At 44.4% G+C, this 18,678-nt stretch overlaps 1 protein-coding gene across 4 annotated transcripts in view; it reads right to left on the reverse strand.

The window, feature by feature from the left end:
• vps13b (vacuolar protein sorting 13 homolog B) overlaps positions 1 to 18,678 on the reverse strand; it is a 443,292-nt gene that overhangs the window by 164,884 nt on the left and 259,730 nt on the right. For all 4 annotated transcript variants that reach the window (XM_084052011.1, XM_084052012.1, XM_084052010.1 and 1 more), the window contains exon 32: positions 3,914 to 4,117. In XM_084052011.1, coding sequence (XP_083908137.1) covers positions 3,914 to 4,117 — 204 coding nt within the window. The remainder of the gene's footprint in view (positions 1 to 3,913; positions 4,118 to 18,678) is intronic.

Consider the following 18,678-nt stretch of genomic DNA (forward strand, 5'->3'; position numbering starts at 1 on the left):
GTTTCAAATATATAAGTGTGTTACAAATAAAATATATCATTATTATTATTATTATTATATATATACACACAGACGAATGCACACAGAGGCTGTGACAGAGAAAGCGAGGCACCGCCAGTACCACCTGAGAAAAGTAAAGGTCTCAGAGGAAGTTCTGAAATCTCTCTACTCTGCTACAACCCAGAGCATCGTGTCGAGGGCCATCTCTATATGGTATATGTATGGAAAGAGCTCTTCCCAGGACCTGCTAGTCAGGGGCGGACTGGCCATTTGGCATACCGGGCATATGCCACATAACACAGGAGCCAAAAAATATTTTTGCTCCCGTGTTATGATCATTACGGTCATTTCCGGGTCGCGCGGCCCAATTATTAGTTACGTTAATGTTTGGGCTGGGATGCTTTACATATACGACAGCAGGTGCTTGAGTATGGCAAAAATAATTATGACGGACAAACATCATCCTAGTAACGGACTGTTTATAATGATGCAAAATGGAAAGCGCTGGAGGTGTCTCACAGCCCCGGGGCTCAAGGCCCAGAAAGAGTTTTTCCCCTGTGGCTGTCAGAGCCCTGAATGAGGACGAGGAAAAAAGAAAAACCTGACCCTACCCCTAACAACAAAAAACAAAACAAACAAAAACTAAATAAACAACCATAAGCAGCTGCTCAAAATGTTACTTGCACATGTACGTAGACATGTGGAACAGACAAGTGTTTTTGATGTACGTATATATAAGTGCGTCTTTATACACTTGACACTGCTGCTAAAGATAATAATGCTTACTGCACGTGCACATTTTGACACTGCTGCTAAATGATTTTGTACCTGTGTTTAAATTAATTTCCATATAATGTGTTCCGCAGAGACTGTGCTCACACAACAATACAATAAAACAACAATATAATATAATACAAATTAAAAAAATAAAACATAAGAAAACATTGGCTGAGACAAAAATAAAGTTACATAAAGCACAGGTAGTATGCAGTATGCTGAACCTCTTAAATGAGAAGTTTTGACCCTACTGGTAGCAGTATGGAACTGCACAGTGATGACATCACCAGTGGAGGAAGCTGCTGCAGCAGCTATACACTGTATTGCCAGTACTTGGTACAATATTGGCCTATAAATGAACATTGTAAATGTCTAGCATTTAAAATAAGACATATTTGCAATGCTCTGGAAGCATCTCTACTGTAATAGGTTAAATCAAATGTATATTAATGATACAAGTATCCTTGTATTTGTTTCCAACATTTATAAACATATATATGAGAATTTAGTTTATGAGAATGCTAAATTATAACACAAGTAAAGTTTTTTCCACATTATTTGAATAGCCAGCAATTAATCTGTTGCCTGCCTTTAATCTGTGATGACGCTCTCTCATCCTGCCTGTGGTGGCTGCTGCAGGATGGTGCTGGAGGGATTCAGGGAGAATAGAGCACACCTAGGCCTTGTGTATCCCAGGCTATAAATATCTGTGCCTCCTTTCATTGACTCTCTCTCCTCTCTTCTCCACAGGTCACTTCTGTTGTATGTTTGTCTTTTTGGTTTACACTTTACAATAGTCATGTTGCACATACGCTCTCACCCACACACTGCTTACACACTGAATACATTGACTGACCGTTTGGTTCTGTTCACAAACTTGTATATTCATTCAATTATATACATATTAATCTATTCATTACATTATATATGTATTAACTAGACGCGTCGCAATTCCGGGGAAATTGCAGAGTGTGGTTGCGCCGACGCCGGTCGCGGGTCGCGGCCGCCGGGACTCGAGGAATAGGCCGGGAGGAATAACGTCGGAGGCTGCGCCAATTACATTGTCACGTCTCTCATGAGATCGCTTGCGTTTCATTTTGAAAGGATCGATCCACCCCGAAATAATGTTTTTGCATCAAACGGTTACATTTTGCGCATTTGTGGCGCCCCCTATGGGTCAAAGTGGAAATGCTTTTGGGAATTTGTTGAGTAAACCACCCTCGACATGTGATTTGAATTTGGGATTGACCGGACGTTTCGTTCGTGATTTCTGGCATTTTTGGTAAAACGGGCCCCTCCCGCTAACTTTGGAAGCCATGTACGGACGAACGGTAAGGACTATGAAAATGCCGTTTGGATATGTTTACCGCATGGGCTCAGAGATCATGTGTACCGATTTGTGTGAGATTTGGAAAAAAAATGTAGGAAAAGGAGCAAAAAGTGTGTTTTGAAGAAAATTCAAAATGGCGGAAAATCTATCCTGACGCAAATGGGCGTGGCCTATATGGGGAGATGCGTAATGACCCAAGGAATCCAGGGAAAAAGAAATTTTGATTTTACGACCTACGGTTCAAGAGTTATAGGCCAAAAGGTAAAGTGGGCTGTTATAGCGCCACCATGTGGCCGACTGGTGTGATTATTTTCATAATAATTTTGCAAAAAACTATTAACCTCCCCTCCAAATCTTGTAACTGTAGCCCTTACGGTTTCCGAGAAAAAAATACTTGAATGGGATTTTTTGCAATTCCCATTAAAGTGGATGGGGAAATTTAATGCACAAATAAATCAATATCAAAAAATCTATCCTGACGCAAATGGGCGTGGCCTATATGGGGAGATGCGTCGTGACCCAAGGAATCCAGGTGAAAAGAAATTTTGATTTTAGGACCTACGGTTCAAGAGTTATAGGCCAAAAGGTAAAGTGGGCTGTTATAGCGCCACCATGTGGCCGACTGGTGTGATTATTTTCATAATAATTTTGCAAAAAACTATTAACCTCCCCTCCAAATCTTGTAACTGTAGCCCTTACGGTTTCCGAGAAAAAAATACTTGAATGGGATTTTTTGCAATTCCCATTAAAGTGGATGGGGAAATTTAATGCACAAATAAATCAATATCAAAAAATCTATCCTGACGCGAATGGGCGTGGCCTATATGGGGAGATGCGTCGTGACCCAAGGAATCCAGGTGAAAAGAAATTTTGATTTTAGGACCTACGGTTCAAGAGTTACGGGCCAAAACGTAAAGGGGGCTGTTATAGCGCCACCATGAGGCCGAATGGTTTAATTATTTTTTCACTAATTTCGGACAATATTATGAACCTCCCCTCCAAATCTGGTAACTCTAGCTCTTACGGTTTCTGAGAAAAAAATACTTGAATTTGAGTTTTTTCACTTTTACATTAAAGTGGATGGGGAAATTTAATGCACTAATAAATTAATATCAATTAAACTATTCAACCAATCTCTTAGCAAAATACAAGCACACGATTCATTTTGATATATAGACGGTCATTTTGATATATGGCACAACATTAGGGGATAAAAACTGTGGGAGGAGATGCGCTCCAAAGTATTGTTTATCTATAAATAAAGATGGAAAGCTATAGAGTACTATAGTCTGGTTGCCCTGTTGGGCAACCACACTAATTATCATCATCATAAAATGTGGACAGTGTACGTGGGTGGGTCTTGTCTATGGCAGGCGTGCAGATAAACCCATAAGGACTGGACAATTGCGTTGTCTCACACAATTTACAAATGCTTCTGCTTCTGCAATACAGTCTGTGCAAGACTGTAGTAGTGGAGGTAGATCTCTTAATGCTCTATAATTTGCAAAGCATTGCCAGGAGAGAGAGAGAGAAAGAGAATGTTCGTGAATGGAAATGACGAATGATGACAGCTTCCTGTGAGCTGCTTTCAGGGAGCGTAGTACCAGACTATGTAGCATTGAGGAATGGTTGTCTGGCTTGAGAGACTTATCAACGCAATAACCCCGGCAACACCAGGCAAGCTGATAGCTGCATCCTAGTAGGAATCTCTAATCGATGAGTAGTTCAGCAGCTTGTATCCAGCACTACATCAGTTTACCACATGTGTCTACCAGTAGTTCCAGTAGTTCCAATATTATTTCTCACCTGCTGGCCATATTCCACTCCAGCGCAGGATTCTGGGAGCTCCTCTCACTCTCTGCCGATGTTCCCCCCTTCGACCCTTCCTTCTCCGGCTTGAGCTGCTCCCACTGGGCCGTGCCGATGTTGATGGATTGAAGGTCCAGCTGGTACTGACGGTCCTCCACCTCCGAACCCGGGTCACGCAGGATGCCCAGGTTGAGTGCACGTCTAGGAAGAGAGAGAGAGGTAGAGAATAAGAACAAGAATACGATATTTCAGAGAAAGCATCAGATGGTCCAACTCACATCAAAAGTCAATCAATCAATAAGCAGATTACAGTGGATATAAATGGTGTCTAAGCACAACAACCCCTATGTATAAAACATGATATGTTGTTTTTATTGTGTCATTATACTGCAGCAGACTTTCCAGGCCATTACAGTAACATATTCTAAGTCCAGCAGTAGACCAGGCACCATGTTATACTGAACCAGTAAAGAGATCCTGGCACCAGTCCCTGACCACTACTCTCCCGCCCCCCTACCAGTGCCCATTCAGTGGTTTAGAAGCCTACAGGTTTCATATTCAGGTTGAATTATGGACAAATTAAACCCTCTGGGAGACACTCAAATACCCAGAGCTCAGATAAATAACCCAGCAGGCCTCAGGTGAAATCATTTGCCTTTTAAAAAGTTCTGATTTATGCCAAGTTATCATTAGCCGTAAACACTGTTAAAAAGTCAGTTGGACGGCACGGTAGTCTGGAGACTGGGGCCCTTGATACCTCTCTCTCCAACTCCCTCTCTCCATCTATTGGGACACGGTATACACAAACTCTACCACGGTAGAAGAGATCTAAAGATTATGTGAAGAGCAGGCAGCGCTGTCTACATAGCTGAAGTGCTGTAGAGAAGAGAGCAAACATCGGGCCCGTCAGCGCCATGAAGTCAATGATGTCATGTATTTTGCTTTGAGGGACGGCAATCCTGACAAATTCACCAGGCAAAGAAGAATAATCTAAATTCAAACATCTGCATATGACATCAGGGCCGTTGGCTTCATTATGATATGTTTATTTGTGCTGGTGAATTCAAATGAGAGCTTTAACAGCACAAATAAGGGGCTTAAAATGGCTACAGATGTAGTGGCAGCATGAGGAGTTTTATTTGTTTCAGCGATGTCAATGGCAATTTTCATACAGCGTCTCCCCTCCCTTAGCTGCACTGGGAAGGCCTCAACCAGAGCGTGATGTTATGACAATGCGCACCAAGTACAAAAACAATGGCAATGGGAGATCAGAGGTGTATAACTGGATTTAGCTGGATTTGTTGACATACAAACAACTGAAACAGATCCCTAATCAACATTTGGAGCCACATTTATCAACAGAAAAATGATATAATTCAAACCAAGAGCCCTGTAACGTTTGGGTGGGATGTGTCAGTCTAGATTCATTTGGTCTTTTGAAACCGTACCTCCATGCCGCCCCCTCTCTATAACTGTATTTTTCACATTAAACAAACCGCAGTTACCTCATCCACTGTCCAAATTATCTCTTAACTTCAGCTTATTTGGGAGACTCTCTTACTCATAATCAACATAACATGGGAGTCTGCAGCCAAGACTCCACATTGCTGGGCTGCAGGGTCATCTCCAATGACATAAATAAATATGATAAACATTTGTCTTGGTCATGTAGCCAGTGGAAACCGCCGTGATTTAATATCAAAAGACATATTTCAGCCAATCGCAGGAAACGAGAGAGCTTCGTTTCTGACAAACGAGAAGGCGAGGAATTTTTGGAAGTTCCCCTTGGGGTGCAATAATAATTGGAGCCAGACTCTCTTGTTGTACACGCGGGGGGAAAAACACTGGCGCGTTTGACATATTTGATTGGTCATGTGAAGACCACACCGCTCGGCCAAGAGGAATCAGAGAAATGTCCTGGGAAAGCACGGCCAGAAGCACTCTGCCCACCGTCCACACGGCAGAACTAAAAACATACAGAGCCGGGCAGGTGGAGCACACCCTGCTGCACCCTCTCACATGACATTATCACACATCTGCCTGCTGCTGCCATGTGGAAAATATGGGGGAAATTGAAAATAACAAGTCATAAATGACATATGCTCTCGTCTCGAGAAGGAGGGAGGGAGGGAGGGAGGGAGGGATGGATGGATGGATGGATGGATGGAGGGGTGAGGGAGAGAAATAGAGAGTTTTCTCAAACATGAAGTAGTTAGCTCGGCCCCTTGTTCCTGAGCCAAACCGTATTTTAATTGCAGGAAAAGACCGCAAAAACATTATTTTTACGACAAAATTCTGCTATTTATAAAAATGGATCAAAAGCTCTCAGCAGTATGAAAGTTCTGTTTCATGGCATTTCGTGGCTATTATTTTAAAAAACACTTCTTTTTCTGACACAGTTTAAACCCAATTTAACTCCTAAAAGCCACTGGGCTGATTTTGCATCAGAGCTGAAATATGAGGGCTTCTCTCCAACATTATTATGGCTCAAACTCAAAGCCTCTAATTCAAGTCCTCCAGTGGGAAACCGAGGACAAAATAGTCAAGACATGGCAGTGATATGCTTCTAGACCGTTGGGAGAACTGCTCATTGTTGCTTCATCATATGGGCACAGAAAAAACGAAGTAATAAATAGATAATGTCCCGAACACTGTAGAGGAGAAATTATGCGAACAAGTTTACAAATGGGCAATTAATTACAGTGCATGTTCTGTTCTCCGTTTTGCATTCCACGGGCCCATGCTTGCACTGGGCAGAGCATCAATCATAATTTGTATTATTAGGCGAGCGTGTGGGAGGAATGGGTGCTTTAACATGCAGCAGGTTTGGAATGGTGTGCTGAGGTACTAATAGGATATATGGAAGGATCTGTGTGCACGCAGAACACATTAGTAGCACACACACACACACACACACACACACACACACACACACACACACACACACACACACACACACACACACACACACACACACACACACACACACTGCAATAAACAGCTAACACACAGTTCTATGCCTCTACAAGAGGAGTCTCTGTGCTACTGCACATCACGGTTCTGAGATAAGCTCCTGGCTTGAAATGTGTGTGTGAAATAGTAAAAAAAAAAAAAAGAGTTACATCAACAGTGAAGCCTACTGCACAAGGAATGGCAAATAAGCGAGAGGAATTGTTGAAAGAGTGAAAGAAGGGAATCCTGGGAGGCCTCCATTTCCATGCAGAGGTTTTGAAGGTTAGCCGTGGTTCAAGGTAATAAAACAAACCACAGTGGGATCTGGACTGGGTCTGAGCGGCTGGCGGTAGGACTGTGGGAGCCATGGGCTGGGGTTCAGCCCCCTCCAGAGGTACTCCTGTGGGGCAGGTTCTAGTATCGTGGCCCCTGGCATTAACAACCCCCGCTGCCCCTCCCCATCCCCTGCTCCAGGCCACAGGGGCAGGAAGCAGCAGGGTAATACCAGGCCCACCGGCTTCTGGATCTCGTCACTCTGAAACCCGCAACCTGAACCCGCAACCCCAGACCTGTTTTTCACTCCATTTCCCCAGCAATCACATGCAATACATGTCTGCTTACACGTTCAGCGGGGGCAGGAGTATGTGTGAATGTGTGCGTGTGTGTGTGTGTGTGTGCATGAGAGTTTGTGTGCATGAGAGTTTGTGTGTGTGTGTGTGTGTGTGTGTGTGTGTGTGTGTGTGTGTGTGTGTGTGTGTGTGTGTGTGTGTGTGTGTGTGTGTGTGTGTGTGTGTGTGTGTGTGTGTGTGCACGCTCGCTTGTGAGTGAGGCGGGCCCCCTGTTTCAGTTCTCCTGGTAGAACATACATACTGAGTAGAAATTTCATTGAGATCTCAGGCTTAATTCAGCCAAGTCAAGCTAAATTAGCTCGGTACACAGACGTGCTGTATTTCATAAGGGGTTCTGTGTTCTTTGTTCTGAGTGGACCTCAACTACTGTATATTTGAACTGAAGGAGCACATACTGCATTGAAATGCTAACGGTGCATGTCTTTCTCGCTGTGTCGTTTCATTTAGCGGCGGGGGTCGCTCCCACTTTGTTTAATCCGTAAAGTAATATCCATGAAGTAAAGTGCTCTGTGAGACCAGCATCAACTGTATCATTCATCCACAAATTCCACAAAAGCCAGTGCTCCGCTGTGGTCGTAATATTCTTTCTCTGTGGGTTCAAGTGTTATTAGGCAACCACCATTAGCACCCAGCATCTCTCCTATGGTATTTCTGTCGTGGAAAGAGCTAAGCGGAGCAGCGCCTTTTTCTCTCAGCTCACCATGACTCCCAACGGCCTAGATCAGAATCCCCCTGGGCCTGTATGTGCGCCGAGGGGGAATTCATATGCATTATGATTCATGAAACTTGCAATTACTTAGTAAGTTAAGCACCCCCGGCCGACGGTGGTCCAGTCTCAATTGCCAAAAAACTCGGCGACTTCTGAGCGGTGGATTTATGACCCCAGTCAAGTCCAATTGCTGTTAATTTGCATCTACCAATTATAGTAATTAGGGCTCTGAATTAGAACGCTGAGCAGCCCTCAGATTGAGAGGGGAAAATGATGTTGTGGAACACGGCGAGTCAGCAGAATGGTGGATTCAGTCACTCACTTTTTTTAAAACTGCTGCAACCTAAAGAATTTCTGACGACTTAAGCACATTCAATTGAAGTCGCAAAGACGGGCAAAATAAAGCAAATGTGTTCTCAAAGCTGCAACAATGCTCCACATGTGTGGCAACTTAAAGCTACCGTACTTGATTTTGTGTTTAAAGCACCACATACTAATGCTACGGCACCATTTTGGATCCTTCTGTTCAATTCCTTCCTACCTCTGGAGAACAGCCACACCAAATAAGAAACTAGTTTCTTTCTAAGTCCCGATGTGCTTTCACATGTACAAGAGAAAAGCATCAATAATGTATTCTATTTAAGGACCAACAGCATTACTCATCCCCAAGGCTGCTCCCAACAGGAGCCTGTTATTCATTAGGCTGATTGGGCTTTAAAGACACTCATACTTGACCAATTATATCATATTTACACAAGATCTTAGGAGGAAACTATTACTTGTATATACAAGCAAGGTTTAGTTCGAGCTTATACCACCCCTATGACAGTGGTATAAGACAGTAAGGAGGACAGAGCACTACTGTAAAGGCCCTCTGTTTACAGTGACATGGTGTATACTAAAAGTCAGTGTTTGCACTGTGATTTCAACATCTTAATTGCGGGAACCATTTGTCTCCCATGGCGTTTACATGTCAGAGAAGCTCCAGGGTTATAAACATGGCTGCGATGGACACGTTGCTCTGAAGAGGCTTTCTAACATATGCTCGCCATGATGGCCCGTTAAAGATGTCAGTCCAGACCATGTAATTTATAGGTCCATCTTGCTCCAATTCTGTCGTTTCTGCTCACTTAAAAATGTCCTGTTAAGCGAGGAGATGATCTGACAATCATTAAGATTGAGGAGCTATTTCATTTGGCTTCATTCGCTGTTTCATTCACAGGAATTCACAGATAGAAGTGTCTATTTACATTAGGTTACTCTTTGCACTTTCTTTTTTTTTTCATCCAGTGATGTAAACAAATGACCTTACTCTGAAATGATGAAGTGATTCATTTATTAACGCCAGCCTGAGTCATTTTTCAAAGGTATACAGTATCACACATACTTGGCTGTTAACCATTCCAAATGATGATGACCCTCACTCCCAACACAGATCTGCTGCCTTTGTTCTACCTTGGAGAGCTCTGCAGTGTGTCTCTGCTAACAGAGCTACAGTTACCAGTCACTGAAACAAACACATGTTGTCCTCATTCCCACTGACTCTGCTCTGTTTTACTTTAACACATGCACGCGCATGCGCACACGCATGTGCATCCGCATCAGCACACATGTACAAACACACACACACACACACACAAAAATACACTCCCATTGGCTCTGCTCTGCTTTAAAGTGCACGCACGCACGCACGCACGCACGCACGCACGCACACACACACACACACACACACACACACACACACACACACACACACACACACACACACACACACACACACACACACACACACACACACACACACACACACACACACACAGCTCCTGGTCTGCTTAGCTTTAACAGTGCTGTTCTCTGGCTGCTGGTTGCAGGTAGCTCTAAACACGGAGCATTCCTAGTTAATAGGGACAGTAATTCACTGGCTTTTTAAAGACAATGACTGCTCACTGGCTTCTTTCATATGGTAGGTGTACATCTGCAATAGATCTACTGAGAAATGTGCCTTGGATCCTCTTCTGTGCATGACTGAAGTTGCTGCTGCAGAGAATCACTGGTAGGTTTGTTTGTGTGAGCATGTGTGTGTGTTTACTTGCATATTTGTGTGTGTGTGTGTGTGTGTGTGTGTGTGTGTGTGTGTGTGTGTGTGTGTGTGTGTGTGTGTGTGTGTGTGTGTGTGTGTGTGTGTGTGTGTGTGTGTGTGTGTGTGTGTGTGTGTGTGTGTGTGTGGGTGTGTGTGTGTGTGTGTGTGTTTATTAGATCCACTTCTGTATTCAATTGAAGTTGCTGCTGCTGAGAGTCATAGGGAGCTATGTGTGTCTTTGTCTGTGTACATGCACAGACACACATGCGTGCACACAGCCTGTATGTGTGCTACACCATTGGACAATGCTACCCTTTTTCCCATAAAACAGAGTAGGCCAGTACTTGTGAAATCACTTCCTCTGTTAGCAGTAACAGATTTGATATGCTTCCTCTCTGCTCTGAAAACTGACATAATGCTGCTTTTATAAAACATGTCAGGCAGAGTTTTAGGAGCGGGTCCCTGATGTCGAGGTGTGAAGGGAATGCCTTGTTGACTTCCTCCGGCCCCGATTGAAACCAGATTCTCTTCCCCACCAAGCAATTTCACAATGATGTAATCCCACTGTAATTTTAATTCGATGGGCCTTATCTTTAATTAATCGCTAAACACATGCATGGAATAGATTATTCATGAACTGGCTGCAGTGGGGAACATGGCAGGGGTAGCCAACGATCTGGCTTGCCCTCCAATAAAGTAATTCTCATCACGCTAAAGTAGAACAGGCGCATAACTCAATGCTACTTTAACACTAATTAAAGGAAAATAATCCTTCTTTTGCTAGAGGAAGATTCCAGATCTGAAACCCCTTTCTGTCAAGGCACTCAGCCTACTCACTCTTCTGATTGACACTGCCTGAACCGCACTGAACCTCGTTTGAAACAAAAAAAGGGCCCAGACTCACCCGGCACCCAAAACCGATTATTCCATCTGACGCTGTTTCAAGTGGATTGACGCATGATATCAGAGAGAGCAATGCTTGTACAGCTGTGTATCACATGTTGTATTAGAAGTGCTGTCCAGATTACCAAAACATGAACCCGTACATGGATCAGAGGTGCATGTTTCTCCTTTCATTCCAACACCTGATTTATTTCTGCTGTGGACCCTTCCGAGTCCATTTTTATACTCTGCCTGTGCTCTCACTGGCAGGGACTTTGTTGATATGTGTCACCGAGTCGCTGTCGCCTATGCCTGGATACTTAGTCACTGCTGCCATTTTGTGGGTGTGGCTAACGTAGTTTTGAGGAAGAGTGTTGAAAAGCACTCCCCAAGGTGGCAAAACCATTAATTTACGGTTCAGTTTCCTGTAGCTTTGCTTGATTGGTGCGGCAGTGGAAACATGACCATCATATGTGTTTCCGGTTTAAATCTTCTGCCGCACCAGTGAAATAAATCTATGGGTAACTGAACCGGAAACATGTAGGCATGAACAGCACACAGACAGGCACATATGCAAACACCCAGGCAGATGCACGCACGCACGCACGCACGCACGCACACACACACACACACACACACACACACACACACACACACACACACACACACACACACACACACACACACACACACACACACACACACACACACACACACACACACACACACACACACACACAGTACATCCATTCCATTTATGATATGAGCCTCAAATTAGGCTGATTATGTGTCCCTCACATGCATTGCTCTTCATTTCCTTCTGCACATAAATTGTTCAGTGCATGCTCCAGCTAGGAGGGTGTTTTATGGCACTGTAAAATTAGGCTTGCTTCATGGATCCAACAGCATGAGCCACTACTGTTCTTTCCACTTGAAATTGATTAAGAGCTTCAATATTGCCAAGCTGGTTTGCATTAGTACATACTCAGGCACGCAGTGTGTTTTGTTGAGGATGCTCATTTTTATCTGTGAAAACGAGGGTCTTTGGCAGAGCACTTTGAAGTTGATTACACATTGTTTACAGCAATTATTGAATTCTGACAAATGTTTAAAGCAGCCAGATTACATATCAAGGCCTTATCCTTCTTGGTATAAAGCATGGACATTTTCCTAAACAAAGTCAGGGAAATGATGGCCATATTTGATTAGGTTAACGTATGCTACAGGTTTAGCAGACAGGCTGAACAAACATGTAATGGGATAGCTAAAACAGTAGGTCCCTTCCCCTTGACGTCTGCCTTGACCTTAAACAACATTTTGTTCTAATTCAAATTTCCTTCCAACAAACAAAAGGCGGAATGAAACAAAATACAACGGCCCGCTGCTGGAAGCTCCCACATAATGGAATTAAAAACTTATGTCTAAATCACAAGTTTTAAAGAGAAGGCAGGGTCAAGCTCCAAGAACACCAGAGCAGCTTGGAAGCCCCCAGACCCGCCCACAACAACGGGGCCATAACCACTTTCTCATGAGATAGTGTCCAAATACATTTGTGTCAGCAAGGAAAACAGCGTAAAATAATTAGAATAATCTGGGGCACACATGGCTTCTACATCAGGCTAATTCTTCCTCCTCTGTGAATGACTGCGGGGCCAGTGTTTATAATTCTGCAGCGGATCTAGCCTTCGTTCAAAAACCGCCAAGCGTTATTTATACAAAGTGACATTTCTATATGGGACCCCCCCCCTCCCTTTTCTTCCCCCTGCCTTATTGAAGGAATCACATTTGAGGGAGTGAAGATACATCAGGGCTTACGCAACTCCACTACTGCCACTGTCGATTCAGGGAACCGAGACGAAAAGGGAAAAGGAGGGAAAGGAGAAGCTTCGGGAACAAGGGACGAGATACAGTGAGAGTGAGCTTTGCTTTCTTCATTTTAAGCTTGTAACTCGGATAAGTTAATTACTGTTAAAATTGACCAATAAATGAACAATCACGATTTTACTGTGCGCCCCGCTGTGCTCATCTTTTTAATCTTTTTGATTGTGTTGTGATGATTTGATGCAATTCAGCTTTGCATGTTGCCATGTCAATCAATAAACATGTATAATACAGTATATGGTAGCTCTTACTTTTCAGGGAATGTGTTCCGATTGATCTCATGTAGTTAATAATTAATCACAAGCTCTTGTTAATACTTTTCATTGGTTTAAATAATTATGAAACCCACAGAGAGACTGAACCACTTTCAACCTGGTGTCCCTATTTTGGGCATGTCATTATAGTCATTATAGGCAAAAGATAAATTTGTGTGACCTTGTGATTTTGTAGATATATTTATTTTGTAAATATAACTAAAGATATATATTTATTTTGTAGATATATCTAAAGATATATATTTGTAGATATATTTAGAGATATTTTAGCTACTTTTGCGCAATACAAACATGGATAAAATAGGGCATTAATTTATGAGGAAAAAAAACATAAAAAGAGATACACGATCTGCCCGACAGCAACGATATGAGAAGAAGTGAGGAGAGAGGGGGGAAAAGTTTAGAGAGAGAGAGAGAGAGAGAGAGAGAGAGAGAGAGAGAGAGAGAGAGAGAGAGAGAGAGAGAGAGAGAGAGAGAGAGAGAGAGAGAGAACACTGTCTGAGAGATGGTAACAGACCACCAATCCCATGTGAAAAAGAGGCTCTCCAACAGGTGGCTTGAACGACTTCATATCATAGTTAGGTTAACTAACTGGTAGGCCAAGTCCAGTCCAGGCAAGCACGAGAGGCTGTGTTCAATCAGCCTCATCTGGAGCCCGTCACACAATGACAGTGGGCTCAGAGACGAGCCACAGCCTGGCTGCTCCTCTGTGTTGGTTGGCATCGCCACACTGTTCCAATAAGCAGGGAGAACCATATTGAGTGTGAGAAACATACTGTGCACGAGGGATAGAGAAGAGAGAGAGAGAGAGAGAGAGAGAGAGAGAGAGAGAGAGAGAGAGAGAGAGAGAGACACAGACAGACAGACAGACAGACAGACAGACAGACAGACAGACAGACAGACAGACAAACAGAGGGGTGCTGGGGCATTAGTAGGAGATGTAAATAGAGAGCGAAAACCGAGAGTGATAGAGACACAATTTATGAGGGAATGAGAGAAAGAAAATATTATAAGCCACAGAACAAGAAAGAGAGAGAGAGCATATCAAAGACTGATAGAATGAGTGATGGAGAGAGAAAGAGCTAAAGGAAGATGGATTATGCTGATCTGTGCATGTGGACAGTAATGAGCTTCATAATGAAGCCATTACGGGAATCGCTGGTCAATCCTTCAGTTCTCCTTTCTACACTTCTCTCGGTTTCCTCTCTTGTCCTCTCTTGTCCCTCTTTCAGTCCTTTCCTTTCGCTTAATCTCCTCTTGTCCTTCATCCCACTCTTCTCCTCCGTTCCCTCTGCTACAGTACGGTCCCTCTCTTCTCCCCTGCCAGTCAGCGTTTCATTTTACTGACTCCAGAACAGTGAGGAGGAAGTGGGCCTGCAGGGCCAGGCTTCTGACAGACCACAGCTCTAAACAGGCAGCGCTGTGAAAACATGGCACTCAAACAACACAATGCCAAAAAACTGGAGACCAAACGCCAACATGCAAACAGCCCCGGGCACACAGAGAGCCACTAGATGGAAATAACAAAGGAGAGAGAAAAAAAAAAGAGAGGACAAACTTGACAAAAAAATGAAGAAGCAGAGGAGGATTGGGTGGGTTTGTAAAATGAAAAGCATACAGGGGGAGGGGGGTGGGGGGGGATTTCAAAATAAAGCATCTGTGTTTAACTGGAGCTGGGTCCAGGGGCTTGCTTTTATTAGAGCGCATCGAGAGGAGGGAAAAGACAGGCCGCAACACAACGCAAAGGCCCCCCTCTGGGCTTCTGCAGGGGCTTCACACCCCCTGCAGAAGCCCTAAAAACACACGGGGGACAACACAGGGCTGTTAGCCTACAGGCGGCAGCGGAAAGATGGAGGGAGAAAGGGAGGGAGGAGGGACAAACGAGTGAGCGAGCGTCGTCCAGAACATACGGTAGGCCAGGTGTAAAGAATTAAGAGGAGATGGTACATCAAACGGTGCCGTGCAGCACACTTTTTCCTGGAGCCCCAGTGTCAGGAAATGCTCTACAACATCCTGTGAGCTGACCAAAGACCATGCTACCACGAGGAGAGGAAGAGAAGAGACAGTAGAAAAACATAGCGGGAGGGAGGTGAGATCTACTGTACTAGGACCAGAATGAGATGCAGAGAAGAGATTGACATTGAGATTGACAGAGTTATTGTGGAAAATAGGGAGCGAGGGAATACGGGAGAGCTAAAGAAGGACTGTAGAAGATGAGGAGAGGGCCAGGACCGCTGGCGTAGCGGTCCGGGCACCTAGGCTACAATGTAGCCTGACAGCGCGTCGCGGGTTCCACTCCCGATCCCGACGGCCTTTGCACCGTGTCACTCCCCATCTCTCTGTCCGTTTCCTGTCAGCCTACTGTCCTATCCATAATAAAGGCATAAAAAAGGCCCCTAAAAAATAAATCTTTAGAAGATGAGGAGAGGAAATGTCCTACAACATCCGGCTGGCCAGAAGGGATCGAGGGAGAGAGTAAGAACAGGGGGGAGGAGGTTAGAGAACATGGAGGTGAGGAGGAGAGACTGGAGAAGGTAGGAAATGCTGTACAACATCCTGTGGGCTGACCAGGCCCCCCTGTGGGCTGGACTGCTGGAAAGGAAAGAGGAATAGAAAATAAAAGCTGAAGGCCTATGGGACAGGGCAGAAGCAGACCAGCTTGAACTACAGTAGGTGTGGTTAAGTGTAGGATTTAAATGAACCCAGCACTTTGGCAAGATCAATTCACAGGACGGTTATTGATTTTGTGTAAATACACAATATTTACTGACTTAAACCCTTTTGCTCTTTGGGGAGCATAGGTCATTTATGAATTTCCTCCAGCTGGTTCGGTGTTGGGCGATCTTCTCTGTTTACTTCCAAGACACAATATTTACAGTACGCATTTATTGTTCTTTATCTTACTCAAATACACTGTATCGGCACTGTGCATATGTGTGGGCATTTACTGTACATTACACAAACTGTTTTGTGCCATTATTTATGTTTGCTTGTGTGTGTGTGTGTGTGTGCGTGCGTTTGCATGTGCACTTGATGTGCTTTTCATAAGCATGCACATGTCTGTCACACACGGCTCATTCATGTGGATGCCTTGAGTGTGTGTGTGGTGTGTGCACATGTACAGTATGTGATGTGTCTGTGTGGATTGTATGTTACGCCTGGTTTACTTTATACTTAGTTACGTGCCAGTGTTGTGCACTGACAATAGCTGATATATAAGCACACAACACGTTGCAGGGCATGCGCTGTGAGCTTGAAGACCGGCTAATGTCAGTGCACGACACGATGCGCGAGTATAAATCAGGCATAGAGTGATTTCAGTTCCGTTAGGGGGCTTTGGCTCCCGGTGGCATCTGTCCAACATGTGTCTGTCAGCTGGATCTCTCTCTCTCTCTCCCTCCAGTCATCAAACCAGCCTGCTGCCCCTTTGAAAGCAGCTCTTAAGTGGCTTTAAAATGCCAATAATATCAGTCCATTACCAAGCTCTGAATAATCTGAAGCCCTTTTCCAGAAACGGCCTCCTTTCAAAGATCTTCAAAATGCCTTATGCTTTGTAGGGAGAAGAGAAGTGATGGAAAAACAGAACAACGATGCTTTAAACACAGGCAGGCTCTCCGTCATAACTGAGGAATTGAGGCGCGTCTCGCCAACACTTGGACGTTTTGATTTGACTTGAGATGCGTTTTGGCCTAAGCATATTTGTTCACGTTCATGATTTTTGCCTCCGGTTAAATGAGCGTAACTAGAGACGCGCATGTGTGCGGCGATAGGGTGACATGGGTGGGTGGAGGGGGGCACTGAACCGAAGGATGGTGTGTGTGTACGGTATGTGTGCGTGGTGGGTTGGGGAGAGAATAAAAGGGGACCACCATAGTGGAGTTGTCTATATGGTGGCTTCACGTTTCCCGCTGTGGTTCTCTGCAACCTGTGGCTGAGGTAACATGATTACAGCACATACAGTAGAGTACACATACACATGAACACTCAGTCACACATGTGTGCAGATATTATGCACTCTTTATTTCCCTCACACAGCCACAAACAGAGCAGTAGCACGCATACAGACAGAGGCAGCAAAGCTGTTTCTATCCCACAAACACGCACTCACGCACGCACACACCATATCGTAAATCTTCAGTCTCCATACTGTACATACCTGCTTACCACCTGACCTTGATCCCCTGGACAAAGAGCTCTGGTGAGTGTAACTGAATACACACTGTTAAGACAACTCACTTTCTCAGGGCACAGGCCAAGGGCATGGTCAATAAATCACATGCACGCACGCAAGCACGCACGCACGCACGCACGCACGCACGCACGCACGCACGCACGCACGTACGCACGCACGCACGCACGCACGCACGCACGCACGCACGCACGCACGCACGTACGCACGCACGCACGCACGCACACGGGCTAAAACTAACACACGCAATGCAGCCTGATCACTTGGGATCAGAGTGGGACATCAGTGTAATGTAACACTGGGTAATAAAGGCATAAGTCACAGTGGGTCCATTCTAACACTCAATGTTGTTAAGGTCCATCAACACATAATTGCGATGAAATGTCACAACACCAAACATTAACCCAAAGCAGGATGTTCTAGAAAGCGACAATGTTTCCAATCCACACGCACACAGTACAATCCACTGTAAGGTTTTAATGTCTCATTCTAATACTTACAGTAACATTATAAGCAGTGCCACAAATTGCATAAGCTGTCGTATATTAACCAGGCTGGTGGTGTAAATGCGACTGGTAAAGACCAGGAGGAGGAAGACACAGTTGGGAGCTCCGTTCCTGTGCCAACTTCAGCTTCTTTCAAGTCTTGATTGAGCCCCCTGGGGTTGTAATGTGCCTCTTATTACACAAGCATTAGCCAATTATCCCACTGGGTTCCCATTGGCGTCCCAGAGCCACAGTAGAGCTTGTGGCTTCACACATGGACATCTGAAGGCATCTGCACATTCTTTCCTGAGGTTGGCTTATTGTTGCTTTTTTCCCTTCCCTATGTCTGCTCCATCGCTTTATTTTGCACTGGAAATCTGTGCAATGATGTACTGTAGTCCGCTGCTAACTACTATGTGGCGGGGGAATGCGGACCACACACACTCATGCACACTCACATGAATGCCTGCGTGTGTGTATGTACTATTATGCACACTCATGCACACACACACACACACACACACACACACACACACACACACACACACACACACACACACACACACACACACACACACACACACACACACACACACACACACACACACACACACACACACACACACGTTCAAATAAACAGATGAGCAATACTGAACACATTTTTTCATTGGAATGATTGT

This window comes from Gymnoscopelus microlampas (assembly GCF_963454915.1).
Source record: "Gymnoscopelus microlampas genome assembly, chromosome: 3".
Taxonomy (NCBI): Eukaryota; Metazoa; Chordata; class Actinopteri; order Myctophiformes; family Myctophidae; genus Gymnoscopelus; species Gymnoscopelus microlampas.